Source organism: Neophocaena asiaeorientalis, unplaced genomic scaffold (assembly GCF_003031525.2).
Source record: "Neophocaena asiaeorientalis asiaeorientalis breed wild unplaced genomic scaffold, Neophocaena_asiaeorientalis_V1.1 scaffold119, whole genome shotgun sequence".
Lineage (NCBI taxonomy): Eukaryota > Metazoa > Chordata > Mammalia > Artiodactyla > Phocoenidae > Neophocaena > Neophocaena asiaeorientalis.
Window position 1 is genome coordinate 4,023,343 of NW_020175821.1, and position 22,333 is coordinate 4,045,675.

The 22,333-nt window shown below is 38.2% G+C and overlaps 1 protein-coding gene across 1 annotated transcript in view; it reads left to right on the top strand.

Annotated features, from left to right (window-relative positions):
• The window catches only part of FSIP1 (fibrous sheath interacting protein 1), a 190,293-nt gene that overhangs the window by 50,847 nt on the left and 117,113 nt on the right, over nt 1-22,333 (top strand). Inside the window, exon 9 of the mRNA XM_024732548.1 lies at nt 12,710-12,850. Within this exon, the coding sequence (XP_024588316.1) occupies nt 12,710-12,850 (141 nt within the window). The remainder of the gene's footprint in view (nt 1-12,709; nt 12,851-22,333) is intronic.

The following is a 22,333-nucleotide window of genomic DNA, read 5'->3' on the forward strand; positions in this document are numbered from 1 at the left end:
CCAGTCCTCTCCCTGGGGTCTGACCTCCGAAGCCCAACCCTCAGCTCCCAGCCCCCATCCGCCCCAGCAGGTGAGCAGACAAGCCTCTCAGGCTGGTGAGTGCTGGTCAGCAGTGATCCTTTGTGTGGGAATCTCTCCACTTCACCCTCTGCACCCCTGTTGCTGTGCTCTCTTCCATGGCTCCGAGGCTTCCCCCCTGCCACACCCCCGTCTCTGCCAGTGAAGGAGCTTCCTAGTGTGTGAAAACTTTTCCTCCTTAACAGCTCCTTCCCAGAGGTGCAGGTCCCATCCCTGTTCTTTTGTCTCTGTTTATTCTTTTTTCTTTTGCCCTACCCAGGTACCTGGGGAGTTTCTTGCCTTTTGGCAAGTCTGAGGTCTTCTGCCAGCATTCAGTAGGTGTTCTGTAGGAGCTGTTCCACATGTAGATGTATTTTTGGTGTACTTTTGGGGAGGAAGGTGATCTCCACGTCTTACTCCTCCGCTATCTTGAAGCTATCCCCCGATATTATTTTTGGATTGGAATGCTTTTTGAATAATACACTGAAAGTATCTCGGATAAACCCTGCATATCTATTCAGGTGACAAATGGCCTCCAGTCTATTGCTGAACCACAAATATTCATAATGCATAGTCATGTTATTTTTATTTTTAACCTTTCTGCAAACCATTAATTCACCAGTAGCTTTTCTCCATGCTCCCTTAGAAAGAATGTCTTTTAAATGAAATATAAATTTCTGTTTTTCAGCAATCAATTCCACAAATATTAATCAAGTACTCATTGCATGCAGGGAATTGTAGGTCATTTAAACACGAGTCAGTGGCTTCACAGGCAAATTCTATCAAACATTTAGAGAAGAGCTAACACCTATCTTTCTCAAACTCTTCCAAAATGTAGCAGAGGGAGGAACACTCCCAAACTCATTCTATGAGTCCACCATCACTCTGACACCAAAACCAGACAAGGATGTCACAAAGAAAGAAAACTACAGGCCAATATCACTGATGAACATAGATGCAAAAATCCTCAACACAATACTAGCAAACAGAATCCAACAGCACATTAAAAGGATCATACACCATGATCAAGTGGGATTTATCCCAGGAATGCAAGGATTCTTAAATATACACAAATCAATCAGTGTGATACACCATATTAACAAATTGAAGGAGAAAAACCATATGATCATCTCAATAGATACAGAAAAGGCTTTTGACAAAATTCAACACCCATTTATGATAAAAACTCCCCAGAAAGTAGGCATAGAGGGAACCTACCTCAACATAATATAGGCCATATATGACAGACTCACAGCAAGCATCATACTCAATGGTGAAAAACTGAAACCATTTCCTCTAAGATCAGGAACAAGACAATGTTGCCCACTCTTGCCACTATTATTCAACATAGCTTTGGAAGTTTTAGCCACAGCAATCAGAGAAGGAAAATAAATAAAAGCAATCCAAATTGGAAAAGAAGAAGTAAAACTGTCACTATTTGCAGACAACATGATATACATAGAGAATTGTAAAGATGCTACCAGAAAACTACTAGAGCTAATCAATGAATTTGGTAAAGTAGCAGGATACAAAATTAATGCACAGAAATCTCTTGCATTCCTATACACTAATGATGAAATATTTGAAAGAGAGATTAAGGAAACACTCCCATTTACCACTTCAACAAAAAGAATAAAATGCCAAGGAATAAACCTACCTAAGAAGACAAAAGACCTGTATGCAGAAAACTATAATACACTGATGAAAGAAATTAAAGATGATACAAACTGATGGAGAGATATACAATGCTCTTGGATTGGAAGAATCAACATTGTGAAAATGACTACCCAAAGTAATCTATAGATTCAGTGCAATCCCTATCAAACTAGCAATGGCATTTTTCACAGAACTAGAACAAAAATTTTCACAAGTTGTATGGAAACACAAAACATCCCGATTAGCCAAAGCAATCTTGAGAAAGAAAAGCGGAGCTGGAGGAATCAAGCGCCTGGACTTCAGACTATACTACAAAGCTACAGTAATCAAGACAGCATGGTACTGGCACAAAAACAGAAATATAGATCAATGGAACAGGATAGAAAGCCCAGAGATAAATCCACGCACATATGGTCACCTTATCTTTGATAAAGGAGGCAAGAGTATACAATGGAGAAAAGACAGCCTCTTCAGTAAGTGGTGCTGGGAAAATTGGACAGCTACATCTAAAAGAATGAAATTAGAACACTCCCTAACCGCATACACAAAAATAACCTCGAAATGGATGACGGACCTAAACGTAAGACTAGACACTATCAAACTCTTAGAGGAAAACATAGGCAGAACACTCTATGACATAAATCACAGGAAGATCCTTTTTGACCCACCTCCTAGAGAAATGGAAATAAAAACAAAAATAAACAAATGAAACCTAATGAAACTTAAAATCTTTTGCACAGCAAAGGAAACCATAAACAGGGCAATAAGACAACCCTCAGAATGGGAGAAAATATTTGCAAATGAAGCAACTGACAAAGGATTAATCTCCAAAATTTACAAGCAGCTTATGCAGCTCAATATCAAAAAAGCAAACAACCCAATCCAAAAACGGGCAGAAGACCTAAATAGACATTTCTCCAAAGAAGATATACAGATTGCCAACAAACACATGAAAGGATGCTCAACATCACTAATCATTAGAGAAATGCAAATCAAAACTACAATGAGGTATCACCTCACACGAGTGAGAATGACCATCATCTAAAAATCTACAAACAATAAATGCTGGAGAGGGTGTGGAGAAAAGGGAACCCTCCTGCACTGTTGGTGGTAATATAAATTGATACAGCCACTATGGAGAACAGTATGGAGGTTCCTTAGAAAACTAAAATTAGAATTACCGTACGACCCAGCAATCCCACTACAGGGCATATACCTGGAGAAAACCATAATTCAAACAGAGTCATGTACCACAATGTTCATTGCAGCTCTATTTATAATAGCCAGGACATGGTAGCAACCTAAGTGTCCATCAACAGATGAATGGATAAAGAAGATGTGGCACATATATGCAATGGAATATTACTCAGCCATAAAAAGAAACAAAATTGAGTTATTTGTAGTGAGGTGGATGGACCTAGAGTCTGTCATACAGAGTGAAGTAAGTCAGAAAGAGAAAAACAAATACTGTATGCTAACACATATGTATGGAATCTAAGAAAAAAGAAGAAGGTTTTGAAGAACCTAGGGGCAGGACAGGAATAAAGATGCAGATGTAGAGAATGGGCTTGAGGGCACGGGGAATGGGAAGGGTAAGCTGGGACAAAGTGAGAGAGTGACATGGCCATATATACAGTACCAATTGTAAAATAGATAGGTAGTGGGAAGCAGCCGCATAGCACAGGGAGATCAGCTTGGTGCTTTGTGACCACCTAGAGGGGTGGGATAGGGAAGGTCGGAGGGAGCCGCAAGAGTGAGGAGATATGGGGATATACGTATACGTATAGCTTATACGTATATGGGGATATACGTATACGTATAGTTTCTGTTATAAAGCAGAAACTAACACACCATTGTAAAACAATTATTCTCCAATAAAGATGTTTAAAAAATAAATAACGACGAGTCAGGCACATATAGAACTGTGGAGTCAGACAACCTCACTTCAGGTTCTGACCCTTCCACTTATTGGCTCTGAGGACTTGGGCATTAATTAGAAGCACTCTAAACCCCAGTTGCCACATCTGTAAAACAGTAATGATAATATTATTCTTTAGTGTTCTTTTAAAGTGTAGATGAGTTAATATGTGTAGAGTACTTAGCATGGTATCTGACTCAAAACTCAACCCAAGACGTTATTATAATAAGTGACTTAAGGAACTTATTTCATTATGAGAGACACAGAATGCACATAGACAACTGTAGCACAAGACGTTATAGATAAGAACAGTAGAAGGCTATGAGCAAAGTGCTGTGCTGGTTCAGAGAGAGAGAAAGCACATCCAGAAGGGATATCAAGAAAGTTCATTTCTACAAGTGCGAGATAGGAGGAGGAAGAGAAACAGTGAGTGAGGCAGAGGGGGTCCTGAGAAGGCCCTGAGAAGGCCCTGAGAAGGCTGCCATCACACAGCATGAGGTTGAAAACTGGTGGTCTGCAGGGCAAACTGGGTTCACAGGTAGGGTTCCTTTAGACCACTTAGGGTTTACAATTTTTTTTTTAGCAAACATTTAAAAATTGGGTGAACTTATATAAAAATCCAAATTTCTAGTTTCTCTTGAAAAGTTAGAACATCTGGCAAATTAGGCTTGAAGCCTTGCTTGGCAAACTACGGGACTGAGCTAAGTAGGAACTGCTGCTTTCTGTGGAGCACAAATTCTCCAGCTTGCTATATGCCATCCTTCACGCCATACTGCATTGCCTACAATACATGGGCCTACTTCACGCATTTATGTAACTTGCCCAGCCCCTGCACAGGTCATCAAAGTGTCTTTGAATTCCTGCTTATTTCACAAGAGATGGTGTGGTGGTTGATGTTGAGTATCCAGATTAATATGTGGCTTCACCTCTGACCTGAAAGCAGCTCATAGGATCCTGGAGGATAGGATGTAAACATAGACCAGGTTGTGCCATGACCGACCATACAAGGAAACCCGAAGTACCACAATATGGGAACTGATTTTATGAGAAGTACAGAAAACATATGCTGGGGGAGCACAGAGAAAGGAAAGGTTATATAATGAAGGAGTGATATTTTTAAAATTCCTTTGGAAGTTTTAAAATTTTGGTCAAGAAACTAGTTTCCCAAACAAGTCGAAACATTCAGGCTTTCTGACTTACCTGACTATGGCAACTCTAAGATGATAAACTAGTAGGCATGGTAAGCCTGGGATGATAAACGTACCTGAGTCAGAATAATTTGAGGGACTCCAGAGAGGTGACTCAGATTAAGGAAGCATTGGTTGTGAAAGCGGCAGGTAAGAAATCTTTTCCTTAGGAGCTTGCTGATTACAATGTTCTCATGAGGTGCCCTCGCTCTTAACTTCATAGTGATGTTTTAAAAGCAGCATTTGGCTTTTATATATCTGATTTCTTTAGCGTAAAACAAAGCATGTGGTCACATTCAGAAGGAAGAATGGCATGTTACTGCTATTGCTGTAATGTGAGTAATGTCATGTGGTTGCACTTTTACATCTGCTTTTTATTTTCATTTCATCTTAGCGAAAGAGAACTAATTGAAGCAATTTTTTTCTTAGGATCTGTGGTTTAACTGTGCATACCTCTCTGTATCCATCCCCTAACCCTCCAACAAATCAGGTAGTTCTTTCCACATATTGTAAATCCCACCATAAAATTGAGTGACGTTCTATAATTTAGTTACAGTATTTCTTATTTGCAGCCGTGTTAGATTCCAGCTTTCGCCAGAAATATCCAAGATATAGGAGTTATGTAAGCACTCAGCTTCGTAAATCCTTAGCAACTGGATTCAATAATAAATTCTATTCAGTTTGGCTTTCATGAAGAAGTGTAATTTATTCATCTCATGCAATCAGTCTTACTAAATCTAGAATTCCAGTTCATCATGAGATGTTGTTTTCCTGGTTGGGAGAGAGTCTTCAGAAATGGCCCTTATTGTCATGAGGCATTTCTTTGTTAAGTCAACTAGTTTAATTGACTATAAAAGTCCTTCTCACTTGATGTATTTTCTTGTTCTTAAAATATTGATTTAGTTGTATACGATTTGGTAAGACCAACAAAAATGAACAAACATTTGAGGAAAATTGTAGGTGTATTTATCTCTTTTCTTGCCAAGAGAATACCGACCAACAATTAACTGTGTTTTGGTCTCTCGTTTCAACGTTAGCTAAACTTGAGGAAATATAAAACATGGTTAGACATGTAATCTTGAAAGATGTTTTACTACTGAGTTCAGGGATTTGTAGAGTTCCAGTAACGGCCATGCTGTTCACTTGACCTCACATTACTTACTATGCTGGTCAAGGGCAGGAACTGAGGAATCTTTTATATATGCTAGTCACAAGCACAGAAATCTTATTGACCATCTGTTCATTTCAAAAAACTATAGAAGTAGGCCACAAGAGCATGGATTTCTGAACTGAGGAATAGACAGGAAGTTACTTCAGATGTCCTTGCCTCTGATGCTAACCTGGCAAACGTTCCCAACTAAATCTGGGGAATTCTTCTTGCCACCTATGTTTTACAGATTCCTTTGCAGTTTTTGTTTATATTTCTTGGTTTTTCTGTGTTAAACCTCCTGTGTAGTCAAGGTTTCTTTTATTTCATGGAAGTATTTCAAAATGATAAAAACAATCTGGCTGAAAGATTTTTTTCTTTACTTTTAGTACTGCCAGGCAAATGATCCATCTGATACCAGGAAATAGCAGTAGCCTATGGAAAAGTATACCATTAGCTTGAAAACACAGGGCACGCTGGCTTTATTTAGGCAGGTTTGTGTTTTTCTGGCCCTTAACTCATGCCTTATTTTCATATCAGATAACTTATGGAGGCATGAGTAATTTCCTCTGTATTTGGCTTTTAGAAATGAGTTTACTTAGCTTCAAAGACACCTGTTGGCTCAGTCAACACCACCGATATTTTTTTAAGGATGAACTTAGAATCCCTTGGCAATCAATTAGTCAAATCAACAAATACCTCTTGACCTCAGGGTCTATTCTCTTCTTGTCGCTCCTTAGATATTCTGTGCATATCATGGAGAGCTTTTACTGAACTGAATTTTACTTTAACTGAATAAAAGCATTTCTGTATGACTCAGAAATATATAAACAATATGGATGGTCAGAGAATCTGCTCAAAACTTTCTACCAGAGGAAATCAAGCTTCTTCTGATGATCAGGAAAACAGATGGTACTGATTGGCACTTTGATGTGACAATAGAACCTCTCCTGGCCCCACAGAGCTTCTTGAATGTACCAGTGAGCAACCTTTGCCAGAACCAGTGATTGCCTTTTCTTGCTCCCTCTTGGCCTCTGTTTTCATCACATGCTATCCTTCAAATATTTGTACTATATGGTTATGCTATCAGAGACTGAGACTGAGGAAAGATGTTATATATCCTTGGATTTAATTGTGGAGAATTGCAGACTCATAAGCTTTCAGAGTTGAAAGAAACTTTCTTAGAAGAAATTGAGACCCAGAAAGAAAAAGTGACTTGCTCAAAAATACCCAGCTGCTTATACCAGCAAAACTGGGGCTAAAATCTCACCTTTAGGCCAGTATCTTTTGGGTACAGAGTCACATTGTCAGAGCAGAATGAAAATAGCCTTGGTAGAATAATTTTTTGTTTTCTTAAAAATAAGGAATGACTTTTTATGCTTATGAAATCATTACATGTTTACTGTAGAAATTCAGGAAATACAAAAACATCTAAGAAAAATAAGATAAAATCATCAAGGTTTTTACCATTAGGTTAAATTTCCTTCCGGTCTGTTTCTCTACAGGTGCGTACACATATACACATACATACACAGTATACCAGTTAGAGTTCTGGGCAAGGAACAGAAAAAACACCCAACTTGGATTTTGAAGATAATGAGATGAAGGAACTATTTACAGATATAAAGGAGCCAGTAAGAGATGTTGGGACACTTAGGACTAGCAACAGTGGGTAGGGAGAAGAAAAAGTGTTTTGGAGCTTAGGGAGAACTAGAGCTGTGGTAGAATAATCTTCCAGGGTAGCTTCCTTGGCCCCTTGTACCTATACAGTTATGACATGGACTGCAGCAAAAACTCCTATTGAAGAGGGATACCTGACACTGCTCTGCTGTGTTTCCTGTCTTACATTGTTCTGAGAAGACTGGCTCCAAGTGTGGCCTCTGTTTGCCTCTAAAAATGAATATTCAGTTGAATCTAAGAAAACTCCCCTTAATGGGCACCTCAGGGATACATTGCTGCCCAAACCATAATGCCAAAGCAGTGAGGGGAAAGGGAAGATACCCCAAACTCTTCTTCTTCCTGCACTCCAATCTCCTAACACTCCTTCCCTCTCATTGACTAAACCTAACCACAGACAGAGGTCAAGGAGAAAGAGTAATTGTCCCAGCTTGCATCAGATGTTCATGACAGTTTCTCATTCTTGTCTCGGTGGGCATTTGGCTCTGTGCATGAAGCTGTTCTGAACATTTGTATACAAAGTTTGAGTCATACATTTTCATTTCTCTTGGATAGATTCACAGGAGTGGAACTTCTGAGTCATAGGATAGACAAGCGTTTAACTTTTCTTTTTTTCATTTTTATTTCTTTTTATTAAGACTAAGAAAATGAAATAAATAGGAAACATTGACACCCAGGAACATGAAGGCTTTGGCTGTTTTTTTTTTTTTTTTTTTTTAGCATCTTTATTGGAGTATAATTGCTTTACAATGTTATGTTAGTTTCTGCTGTATAACAAAGTGAATCAGCTCTCTGTATGCATATATCCCCATATCCCCTCCCTCTTGCGTCTCCTCCCACCCTCCTTTGCCCACCCGCTAGGTGGTCACAAAGCATGGAGCTGATCTCCCTGTGCTATGCGGCTGCTTCCCACTAGCTATCTAATTTACATTTGGTAGTGTATATATGGCCATGCCACTCCCTTACTTTGTCCCAGCTTACCCTTCCCACTCCCCGTGTCCTCAAGTCCATTCTCTATGTCTGCATCTTTATTCCTGTCCTGCCCCTAGGTTCTCCAGAACCATTTTTTCTTTTTAGATTCCATATATATGTGTTAGCATATGGTATTTGTTTTTCTCTTTCTGACTTACTTCACTCTGTTTGACAGACTCTAGGTCCATCCACCTCACTACAAATAACTCAATTTCGTTTCCTTTTTATGGCTGAGTAATATTCTATTGCATGTATGTGCCACATCTTCTTTATCCATTCATCTGTCAGTGGACACTTAGGATGCTTCCATGTCCTGGCTATTGTAAATAGAGCTGCAATGAACATTGTGGTACATGACTCTTTTTGAGTTATGGTTTTCTCCGGGTATATGCCCAGTTGTGGGATCACTGGGTCGTATGGTAGTTCTAGTTTTAGATTTTTAAAGAACTTCCAAACTGTTCTCTATAGTGGCTGTATCAATTTACGTTCCCACCAACAGTGCAAGAGGGCTCCCTTTTCTCCACACCCTCTCCAGCATTTATTGTCTGTAGATTTTTTGATGATGGCCATTCTGACTGGTGTGAGGTGATAGCTCATTGTAGTTTTGATTTGCATTTCTCTAATGATTAGTGATGTTGAGCATCCTTTCATGTGCTTCTTGGCCATCTGTATATCTTCTTTGGAGAAATGTCTGTTTAGGTCTTCTGCCTGTTTTTGGATTGGGTTGTTTGTTGTTTTTGATATTGAGCTGCATGAACAACATTTAACTTTTTGAGAAACTGTCAAACAGTTTTCCAAAGTGGTTTTGCCATTGTATACTGACACCAACAACGTGTGAGAGTTTGCTTTTTCTATACTTCTCCAACGTTTAGTTTGAACAAACATTTTCATGTGGGTCATTCTAGTGGCTAGTGATACCTCATTGGGATTTTAATTTGCATTTCCCTGATGACTTAATGATGTTGAGGACTTTTTCATGTGCTTATTTATCACTTATGTTATCTTCTTTTATAAAATATCTGTTCAAGTCATTTTAGAACTGGATTTTTAAATATTATTGATTCTTAGTGAACTAAGTGAACTGTGTGAACTTAGTGAACTGTGTGAGCTCCTTGTATATACTGGTTACGAGTCCTGTGTCAGATTTGTGTGCTATATTTTTCTCTCTGTCTGTGGCTTTTCTATTTTCTTAGTGGTGGCTTTGGATAAGTAAAATTAAAAAATATTGATGAAGTCTGGTTTACACACTTTTTCTTTCTGTTTTTCTTTTTTGTGCCTAGCCAATGATTTCAAAGACCATAGTTGTACATTATTTAAAATGTCCTTTTTTTAAAAAAAAGATTTCTGTTTAAAAATGAAATACAATTTGAGTGTTTTTCAGGTCACTATATTCCATAGACAGAATGTGTGCTTACCAAATTCATACGTTGGAATTTAATCCCCAGTGTGATTGTGTTTGGAGGGGAGGCCTTTGGGAGTAATTTGGTCATGGGGATGGAGCCCTCATAAATGTGTTAAGTGCCCTTATAAAAGAGACCCAGAGAGCTTCTTTGTCCTTTTATTATGTGAGGACGGAGCCAGAAGATGGCCATTTAGGAACTAGGAAGCAGGCCTTCACTAGATACAGAATCAGCCTGAGCCTCGATCTTGGACTTCCAAGCCTTCAGAACTGTCAGAAATACATGTCTGTTGTTTATAAGCCACCCAGTCTGTGGTATTCTGTAACAGCAGCTCAAACAGACTGAGGCAATGTGTATCCTACTTCAAAGTGGGCCATAAAATACTGGATGCTTAGAGCTGCAAGGAGACCTTGATACCATCTATTCCAAACTCCTCCCTAACATTAGATTTCCTTCTTAAAGATATTGCCAATCATAATTCACCCTCTGGTTGCTTCTAGAGATTGAGAGCTACAGAAGTGAGTCCCCTTTTGGGGAAAATAAGATGTAAAAGAGTCACTTCTTGAAATTGAGATACTCTTTTAATAGTCTCCTCAGTAGAATTTTATACAAAATGAATTTCATTGGTGTGATCGCTGAGAACCAAAATTACAGTCTGTTGGCCAGTGCTTATCCAACTTCAGGATTGTAGTTTGTGTTGGGATACAGAGTGGGACCAGTCTGGGTCCATGTCTGGGCCGTGACAGTGTGGTAAGTGCAGTGAGGGAACTTGCGGCATGACTGCAGAATAATTGCCCTTCCTGGGTATGTCAGGGAATATTTTATAGTGAAAACGTGTTTGTGCTGAGCTCAAAAAGAGTAGGAATCTCTATGAGGAGTTGGAAGGAGGAGGCATAGAGGGTGGAGAACTAGCTGTGGTGAATATTGCCGAAGCTTTGGGTCAGAGACCCAGGTAATGGGAGATGAGCCTGAAGGGCTGAGAACTTTGCACTTTAAGTTGATAGTTCTCAAATTTTCGAGCAGTTGTGCTTCAGGTGGTCAGTCCTCACTCCTTACCTATTGAGTCAGAGTCTCCAGGGTGGAGGCTGGGCCTTTGAATATTTTCACAGACTCTGTATGTGAGACTGAAGCCCACTGGAGTTTGAAAACTACTAGTTGAAGTGAAGAAGCAGTGAGAAAGAGAGAAGGGCCTTGATTAAAGATGTATTAAAAGTGAAACGGTGCCTATTCTTGATCAACTCTGTGTAAGGAATGAGAATGTGGGAGGATTCTGCTTAAGCAACTTTAAAAATGTCATTTATACCAGTTACCTCATAGCAACAGAGTAGGAAATCTGTGGAGGAAATGTAGGAAGTTTAGTTATAGATACAGGGCCAGCTTACTGTCAAGAAATACCCATTTAAATCACCTAGAAACAATACTAACTTTGGGAGGATATGGTTCTGTCAATTCAAATATTGCTGATAATAATGAGATGCTTTCCTTATATAGTGCTTATTCTTTTCAAAGGACATATTCAGCTCATTTTTAAAAAATTAATTAATTGATTTGGCTGTGTTGGGTCTCCATTGCTGCATGCAGGCTTTCTCTAGTTCCAGCGAATGGGGGCTACTCTTCGTTGTGGTGCACGGGCTTCTCATTGCGGTGGCTTCTCTTGTTGTGGAGCATGAGCTCTAGGCATGCGGGCTTCAGTAGTTGTGGCACGTGGGCTCAGTAGTTGCGGCTTGCAGGCTCTAGAGCGCAGGCTCAGTAGTTGTGGCACGCAGGCTTAGTTGCTCCACAGCATGTGGGACCTTCCAGGACCAGGGCTCGAACCTGTGTCCCCTGCATTGGCAGGTGGATTCTTAACCACCGTGCCACCAGGGAAGTCCCTCATATTTGTTAGGTACTAAGATTTGCTGCAGGGCTTCCCTGGTGGTGCAGTGGTTGAGAGTCTGCCTGCCGATGCAGGGGACACGGGTTCGTGCCCTGGTCTGGGAAGATCTCACATGCCGCGGAGCGGCTGGGCGCATGAGCCATGGCCGCTGAGCCTGCGTGTCCGGAGCCTGTGCTCTGCAACGGGAGAGGCCACAACAGTGAGAGGCCCGTGTACCGCAAACAAAGAAACAAAAAAAAAAGATTTGCTGCATGCCGGCGATGTACTGTGATGACTTTTGGGCTAGATATTATTATTATCATTTTGCTGATGAAACTGAAGTTCAGAGAGGTTCATTGATTCCCCTAAGGCCATCTCAGTCAGGAACCAGGTAGAGCCAGGGTTCAAAACTCCTGACTTTACCAAGTTCAGTTCTCTTTTCACTGTTACATAGCTGCCTCTCATAACATAGATGGGCATGTTTTTATTTTATTTTATTTTATTTATGTATGATGAACTTGAAGTCCAGAAAAACTGATTTGCCCAAGTTTCCAAGCTGATAAGTACAGAGCAGGGATCAAAGCCGAGGTCCCTGCTTCCCAGCCGCTGCTCTTTTCACTCTAACTTCCTGCTTTCCAGGTGATTTGAGTTTATTTCCTTAGTTGTTTAGTATAGTTGGACCTTTTCTCCCTCAAGTAGGAAGAGTTTAGTGAATTATAAATATTGAAGGGAAGAAATATTGTTTGAGAAGCAAAGCCAGCATTCAGGCCTCAGTTGCTCTGGAACAATGTGTGATGGTATGGTTTCAGCCTGTTCATGAAATTTGTTTTTTTTATTTAGGAACCTGACCTTAATGGTGATGATAGAAATACAGAAATAACTCCAGGAGAAAAGGTACTTCAGAATACCAAAGAGCAACGGGATCAGCAGAATCGGTTGAGAGAGATAGATGAAAAGCTAAGAAAGATGAAGGAAAATGTGGTAAATCTTTTTTTATTTAAAGTAACCAGTGATTGTGTTAAAAATGTTCCAATTTTCTTTGACTGATTTATGACGGTTTTTATGTGTTACATCAGGCAAGAAAGCTAACGTGGGTATTTGTCAGTAAGGATTTGAATAAAGGCTAAAAGTAGAACTCTTAGAACTTAAAGTAGTATTATAATTAATTTATATGACATAATAAGCCTGTGAAAGGTGATCTGAAGTCAGAATAATCATCCATATGCCTAATATTCTGTGTCTGAAAGATACATGTTCTTTGTGTGGAAAAATTTGGTAGTTATTCTCTATAAAATCATCTTTATATGTTGGTCTTAAAGCTTAAATACTCCCATTTTTGGTTCATAATTCATAATATATTATTACTCAATATTAATACATTCTAAATCCATCTTGAGCCTATTTCATGTTTTAATTGCTTGCCATTTAAAGATGTATTATTGTTGATGAGAGAAAACTCTCAAATCAACTAAATTGTGAGCTGGTTGATATTCTGAACCCATTAGAAATGCTCTATAATATTATGATTTTCCAGCTACCCAGAGAATGTTTCTAAATTTTGGCTACATATTTAATTTTGGTGTTTACCTAAAATTAAACATGATGAGGCTGACCTTGTGATTCTGCCTACATCCTCTCTCCTTGGGCTGGTCTTATCATAATTGCAGTCCCTACTTTCTGTCTCCTACTAAATCCTGTTCTCTTGCGTGATCTTCAGGCCTCATGACGTTTTAACCAGTACTTCTGATTTGTGGCCATATCTTACCTCTGTTCCTTATGACTCTTTGAAAATCTTTTCTTTCTTGTCCCTACTTGTATCACCCTTCTCTCAGCCTTGTCACCTCCTGTCCAGCTGCTTATAACCTGGTCACTCTCTTCTCTCATTATTGCGTTTTGTATGCTGCCCCATGAGAGTTAGCATCAGGTAAGTACTTTTGATTAAATTCTGGTCTCCTCAGAGCTTTCTACGAGTGTCCATCATTCCTGACTGAGGTTCTTCACCCCTCATGGTCACGTCCAGCCGAATTGCTCTTCCCACTTGCCAGCCATGGACAACAGCACTGACTCGGGCCTAAAGGGTATCTAGGTATACCTAATGAGAGTCAGGCAACAGATCTAGAGGGAATAAATGCATTGTGCTTCTCTTTATCATTCATTTTTGCTTACTTTTCATGGGAAATTTGATGGAATTATATTTCAGGGAGACCTCTATTCCTATTTTCTCAGCGTTTTTTTTTTTTTTTCTCCTTGAGTGTGATGATATGGGGAAGAAGTAGGAATGGTTAGGAAGTTCATAGGGGTTCTTTGCCCTTGGCCGGTAGTTGTGGGGTGGTTGGTGAGGCATTGAAAACTTGATGTGGTAAATACAATGTTTGTGGTTTGACTGGTTTTGAAAACTGTTGGCACTTTTCATCCCAGACCTACCAATCCCAGGTAGGCAAAGCCGGTCATTCTCCATAATTCAGTTCTCCTCATTTCTGGTCATTTGTCCTATGCCTTGGACATGTATCCATTCTTTTCTACCATGTCTCTATAAATTATTTAATTCTTGACTCGAAAGCTGGGTCCTTTAGAAAATCATACATTTTATTCCAGTGTCATATGATGGTTGGCTAGACTTAAAGAGATATGATAAATATCAAGAGTTGGTTGTTGTCTAAGTGGAAAAGAATAAGATAAATACAGAAGAGCAAAAAAAAAAAAAAAGTAGAGAACAATTATTATGTATCTACTCTGTGCCAGGCACTGTTGCAAATAGTTTACGATTTATTGACTTACCTAATTTTTACAACCACTCTGTGAGGTAAACACTGCTATCCTCATTTTATGGATGAGGAGATGGAGACACAGAAAGGTTGAGTAACTTCCTCAGGGTTGTACAGCTAGTGAGAGGAAGAGATAGGGGTTAAATGATTAGCTTTTAACAGCCATGCTATACTGCCTTTCTGGTACTTACTGGCTTTTCTTTTCTGATTAATATTGTCTTTTCGTTGAAGTGTGGTAAATTTGTTATAACCAGTAATATTCATTGGAAAATGTTTGGAATCCCTTGTATAAATGATAATTCCACATTTTTGTGTGTCAGCACTTTCAGAAACTGGTATCTGGTAGATACAGGCCCATGAGTAATGATCTGTATTGTCTTTATGTTTTAATTGCTTATTGTTTCATAATGGCCTATGGAATAGACTGTGTACTGTGTGTGTACTTTTGAGGGACGATCCTGTGTCTGCTTCAAACTCTGTAAAGCCCTTTGTACCTCATAGAATTCTAGGTACTTTGTGGATGGGAAATCTGGAGAACCCAGTCTTTGTTTCAATGATGTCAGTAGCCTGCTCTGTTACCTTGACTAAGTCACTCAGTCTCTTAGACACTTAGTTTTATAACTTTGAAATCAAGGGATTGAGGCTAGATGACCTCTGTCCTTTTGCTTGTGATTCTTGGTGTACTTATTTTTGGTGAGAGATGGTGTTACTTATAGTATCTAAGGCTCAGTTTGTGTGCTTCCTAAATATTTAGTATTAATTGGTTTAAATCTTCTGTTGAAAGTTACTTTTGGAAATTTAGTAACACTTTTCAGGAGAATATGACATTGTCTTTTATATATATAGAAAAGTTAGCCTGTTGCCTACAGACCAAAGACTATGTTTTCTGAACGATATAGCTTCTAGAAATGGCTAATTTTGTCTTATTCTCCCTATTGCAATGGAGCATTGTTTCCAGATCAATGATTTGGGTGAAAGAAGTAATCTGTGGCCATTGAATTGGTGATTAAAGGCTCAAATCTAAATACAACTACTCTTAGGGATAGAAGGGGGAAAGAGTGAGCTAAGGGGCAATGCAGGAGCCCTGTGGGATGCTCCTGGAGCCACCTGGATCCCAGGATTGATTCGTGAGTAAAGGCTGGAAAAGTGACTTAATCCTATGTTTCCGATGGTAGCCTGGGGCTGTGGATGCGCATTTGCATTGGTCAAGATTGGTGGAAGAAGTGGGATTTGATTTAATCTGGAGGTGGTGGTGGTATTGGTATCAGTGGATCCTGCTTTCAGGAGCTAGGGGAAGTAGGCACACTGAAATGCAGATGAGGCTCAAAATATACTATGAAATTCAGTGGGCATGCAGGGGCCTGAGCACCAGCTGCATGAGTAGAGGCAGAATGAGTAATGGCTACTTGAAGCAGCATATGTGAAACAAATCTTGGATTCACTCAGAATGAGTCAGAACTGTAATGTGGCTGCTGTGCTACACATGAAGGAAGAGGTGAGCAAAGCTGATCATACTTGGATAGGAGAGGGACAAGGATAAAGAAGGTATGAAAACCAGCTCATGTGAAGGGTTGTTGAGGAGGCTGAGTGTGTTTATTCAGCCTGGTGAAGAAAGGACGTGTGTGTGTGTATGTGTGAGAGTGTGTGTGTAAGAGTGTGTGTGTGTGTGTGTGTGTGTGTGTGTTGTGGGAAAGGAGGGGATGGATGGTTTGGTAGAAAAATCACTCATGAAAACTTCCTGAAGAGAATTGAAGGACTAACATTTGAAGTGTTATTTTTATTCTTTATACTATAGGGAAAAAAGCATGGTGATTGGGAAGCCACAAAGCAACAGATTTCTGCTAAATACTAAGGAAGAAAGTTAGAATGATCTCAGTGGGAGTGATCTTTCAGGGGCAAGGATTTCAAATTAGGCTAGAGTGACACTTGCTAGGTAGCTGTAGGGAGGGTTTAAGTATTAAGTCCCATTCCTGGGCACATGTCTGCAAAAGATGAAAACTCTAATTTGAAAAAATACATGCACCCCAATGTTCATAGCGCACTATTTACAATAGCCAAGACATGAAAGCAGCTTAAATGTCCATCAACAGATGAATAGGTAAAGAAGATGCAGTACATATATACAATGGAATATTACTCAGTTGTGAAAAAGAATGAAATAATGCCATTTGGAGCAGTATGGATGGACCTAGAGATTATCATCCTAAATAAGTATTAGTCAGAAGTAATATTAGTTAATATTAATTTGTAATATTAGTAATTAAGAAGTATTAATCTGAAGTAAGTCAGAGAAAGACAAATATCATATGATATTACTTACATGTGGAATCTGAAAAATGATATGAAGGAACTTATTTATAAAACAGAACTAGACTCACAGACAGAGAAAACAAACTATGGGGAAAGGGAGAGGGGAGGGAGGTATAAATTAGGAGTTTGGGATTAACGTATACACACTACTATATATAAAATAGAGAAACAACAAGGACCTACTGTATAGCGCAGGGAACTATATTCAGTATCTTGTAATAAGCTATAATGGAAGAGAATATGAAAAAGAATATATATATATATATATATATGAATCATTTTGTTGTACACCTGAAACTAACACAACATTGTAAATCAGCTATACTCCAATAATAAAAAAAAAGTGGCTGGATGGTAGGTCAGTTTCTCCAGCACAAGTAGGCAGCTTGTGTATGGTGAGCATGTGAAGGTGCTGTGCTTTGAGCTGTTTTTTACATGTTGGGGGAGGATTTGTGCTGAGCCATTCACCTCTCACCTAGTTGGTTCCCATGGGGTTAGGAGTATTGGCTTTGACCATGATCTGTCAGGCTAACTACTTGTGCGGAGATAATTTGAGATAATAGAATTAGGAGAAAATGGAAGTAACCATATTCATAGAGTAGGCAACAAACCCCACAAATACCCTCTCCATCATTTGCCATACAGTACCCTCTGGTGCCTCTAATCCCATCTAGCTCTGAGAGTCACTTTCCCTTGTTTTGGTGCTCTATAGGCTTCTCTGCCCACTCAGTCTTCTAACCCCACTCTGCTTTTTATTACCTCCCTGGGTTATAGTTCCGTTATGTAAGCTTCTATACATGGGCCGTAGTGGTTAAGAGCCAAACTGCTTGGGTTTGAATCTCAACTCTGTACTTACTCTCTGTGTGACCTTGGGCAGGTCTCCTGACCTCTCTGTGCTTCAGTTCCTAGATCTGAAAAATGGGGAGAGTTGTAATTAATACCTACCTCACAGGCTGATATGAAGATTAAGTTAGTTAACATACATAAAGTGTTTTGAACAGGGTCTGACACATTTTAAGTGCTATGTAAATTGCACTTAAATTGTTGTTGTTATTAACATTATTAATATGGCATTTACATAAGGTTGTTTCTATGATAAGGAAGGGGAAGGGTATAGTATAGAGGACGAAATTGAAGACAAAGGGATAAGCCTTGGAGAAGAATCAAGATGCCCTTTTCCTGACTCAGGATGAAAGAAAGGAAGGATGGCCTAGAAGGGCAGGTTCAGAGATGAAGAGAAGGTGAGAGAGGTCATGCCTGAATGTTCTCTATTTACTCTGTAAATTAGAGGTCAAGCCATATGATCAGAATGAGAGGTAGAGTGGGGATAGGGCCTTGAAGCAGGGTAGGAAAGGACGGGAATAGACCTTGTGAGGGTGAGAAAGAAACCGTGGTAAACAATGAAGACTGCCCAGCTGAGGCTGGAAACCCCTGCTATAAAATGGTGCCAGCCAGTAAGGCTTGGAGTCTTCTCTGACGGCCCTCAGCAGTCCACCAAAAATGGAGAAAATGGGTTGTGAGTTGAGGCAGGGATGAGAAGAGGTTGGGTGATTGCAGTGGAAGATCAAAGAGGCAAGGGAATTGGTGGTACGTATGAGGCCATAACTAAAATTAAAAAAAGAACAAATGTGATATGTATACCCCAGATAGCAGCTGGGACCTCTTTGCCCTTCTTTGACCTGGTTTCATAACATATATACCATAATAGAATCCCATACTGCCATCAAAAGAATGAGGTAGATCTGTGTAACTTGGAAAGATGTCTGTGATATCATATTAAGGAAAAAGTGCCTTTTGCATAAGACAATGGTCAGTATTATACCATTTTTATAAATAAAAAAAGTCATAGAAAATTCCTGTACCAAGGATAAAAATATGTACCAAATGCTTAAGAGTGCTTACTTTTAGTGGGGATAGGATGGATGGGGAGGTGAAAAAGGAAATTCACTTTTTATAACATACTCTATTTAAAGGGAAAAGTGTGTTGGGATTATGGGTGATATTTATATTATTTCTCATACTTTATCTTCTAACTTTCAGTAATCTACATGTATTGCATTTGTAAACAGAATTAATGTTTAAAAATATGAAATGCATTGATGCATACAAAAGATTACTACTTATTGTCTCTCAATAAGTGGTGTTTATGCATTTAGAAAAGTAGAGTGGGTCACAAGGAATAATGTTCAGCTTCACCAGACCAGTGATTAAAATTCATATTCAAGCAATGTTTAGGCACTCTGTACATTTACCAGACCAGCAAAAACAATGATAAATGTGATATAATTATATGCTAGGAGGAGAGGTGTGGACAGTGATATGTGAACATTATTGGTAGCTCTTTAAATTGGTTACCTTTCCCTCTGGGAAGCAACGGGTCAATTGTTATAACAACAGCTCTTACGCTTTTTATATTTTTGACCTGCTTAATTCCAAAGAATATTTTAGGAATATTTCCAAAGAAATAACACCCAAGCAAAACCAAACCAAACCAAACCAAACAAGAAACAACTTAAATGCTCTCAAATAGAATGTCAAAGCATTTATAGCGTCTTAACCCATTTAATACTATGATGGGATAATAAAAGTGACAAGTATATGAATTTTGTCAAGAAAGGACTTTTAATTGGGAATGAGTGATACAAAACATAAAAATAAAAATTCTAGATAGATTCTAAGTATCAACTATAACTATGTAATGTATTTATGTATATATACTGACAACAACCTGAAGGGAAGTAGAATATGTATTAATAGCTTAGCTTTATTTTTCTACTTTTTATTAAAATTCCATTATTCCTAAAGAAAGGGGAGTCATAATTGAGGCAATTCTATTATTTCCTTGTTTTATTTATACACATTTTAATCCTTTAGTGTAATGGAACTTTTTGGGTAATGTAAAGAAATAATAATTCACGTTTGGTCTAATTTTTCTGAGGTATTGAGTATTCCATTGCGATAATAAAACTAAGGGGATTTTTAAAAAAACAAATAACATCTTTAACTTCTAGGATTACGTAAAAATGCCATTAATGAAGTTGCATAATAATTCTAGCTTTCACAAATCAAAAGAATTCAATTTTAGTTTTTGCATTTTCCGAGAAAGAATCGTCAGTATGATCTATCTCATTGACTCCTTTAATGATAAAATATTCTCAAAGATGTTTTGTTAGTATTGGTGGGAAAAGCTTTCCATGGTTCCATTCATTCTAAATGCACTGACCGTATTTTTTAGGTCTTTATTGATTCTCTTCTCTCTTTTTGATTCTCTGTTTGAACTTAATTCATTTTTTTCATCATTTGAAGTCTCTACTATTTCTTTCTACATTCTTTCCCTTTTTGGTTTCCTGGAAACCACTGAGCTTGGCCTTGTTTGGTGAACTGCATTGTCATGATTGCATCAAAATGTTTAGCACTCGAAGCCTGTTGCTGAGCATTGTGGTTAAGAATGTGGTTCACAAAGGATGATAAATCCTTGTGTTCTGATTCTTATTTTGACATGCTCTTGCCATTTAACCTAGTATAAGAATACATGGACCCCAATCAGAAGACTGGAGGGTTTCTTCTGCTCAGTGAATGGATGGAGGGTCTACCTTCAATTGCTAAACATGCCAGAATTGGAATTGGAATTATAGAATGTGAGAGCTGAAGGGCCCTTAGAGGTCACGTGAGCCAGTTCCATGGATCAGAAACCAAAGTCTTGAACAGTTAAATGATTTTTCAGGGACTCACAATTAGTTATTGATAGACTTGGGCCAATCCCCAATTCTTTTGACGCTTCAACCTGTGCACGATTCATTAAATCCAACCTCTCTAGGTCACACCTGTATAGTTCAGCCAATTTTCAGCTAAGATTTGGGGCTACTCACAAATGTCGGCTTTATTCTAAAACTGTTAAGATGTTAATAACTGTTATACATCTTTTACAAATTCAACAGAACTCCAAGCAAACCTGACATGTTTGTGGTTAAACTGGAAGACTAACTAGTATCCTTTAGTTTTCATACATTAACTAAGGCCTGAGTTGGAAAAGTAATTGTACTCTTTCTTTGGTGCCATTGTTCAGAACTGTAGGAGTTATTTAATCTTATTTTTTCATTTGTAACAGCTCTTAGGAAGCTGGATAAAATAACATTGACACCTAAAATTGGTATTTTTTTATAGAGTATACAAAGACCTCTTTGTTTTCCTTCTATAGGTGATGGGAGGTGTATGCAATAATGATGAAAAATATTTGGTTGTGAAATTTTGAAAGTGAGATTTACACATTGATAGGTAAACAGACCTTACAAAATTTGTTCTCTTAGTCATAGGCAAAGAAACACATTTTGAAACAAGTAAGTAGAACATTAAAATTTCACATGTATGTATATATATGTATAATTTGATGCAGAAGTTTGACAAAACTTCTTGCAACTGAATAGTATCATTTACTGGTTGAGAAACAGCATGTAGCAGTTACAGGTACATGGCTAGTGTTCAGGAGTTATTGTGGAATGAATAAATGAGCCAGTAACCTTTTAAAAGTTTTTGGTTACATGTGACATTTGAATATAGTGTAGGATAAATTGAAAACACAGCTAGCTATAGTGCTTTGGAAATAAGATATTAAGGATAATTAGATGTTTTTTCATTGACTTATTTTGTTTCCACTATCATTTTTAATCCATTTATAAAATATGTTAGTAGATTTCAGTTTTAAATCCAATTTGGAACAAGAGGAGATATAAAAACACTTTTATTGTGTAAGCAGAATACAAGGTATATTTATGAGTATTAAGGATATTTTCTTCTGGATTATGATTCTTCACATGTATTATGATAATGCGGACCTGATATTGTTATTGGGTGTAGTATTGGGGTGTTTCTGAATGATAATGTGCCATATCTTGAAAGTCATCTTCAGAATTAGAATTTTGATGGCAATTTTGTTTCATAATGCTGCTTGTTTTTCCTTAAAGCTTTATTGTTGAGCAGAGGCTCTAGAAATATATAATAAAGCTAATTGGATTTTAGCATAACTCAAATTTTGCTCTTTGAATTGATTTTCAGAGTTCATTGGTTGAGGCCATGTGCCATGGATGTGATTACCTGGAACAAGTGCATGGACATGCTTCAAGAAATAAGCAAATAATAGCACATTGAAGAATATAATTAATATAATTATATAAAGTAAAAGAAGTATTATAAAAAATTATAATGCATATAAATAAAACACATTTAACCATTATAGCATTTATCAACATAAAATTAGAATGCGTAGATAAAAATTATGACAATTTTAGAGGTTGAAATTAAGCCTATTATTTGGATGTTAACATGGGGTAGAAATACTGTTTAATTTCTTTTTCAACACCTAAGGTCGTTGTTAGCATCATTCTTTTAGTAT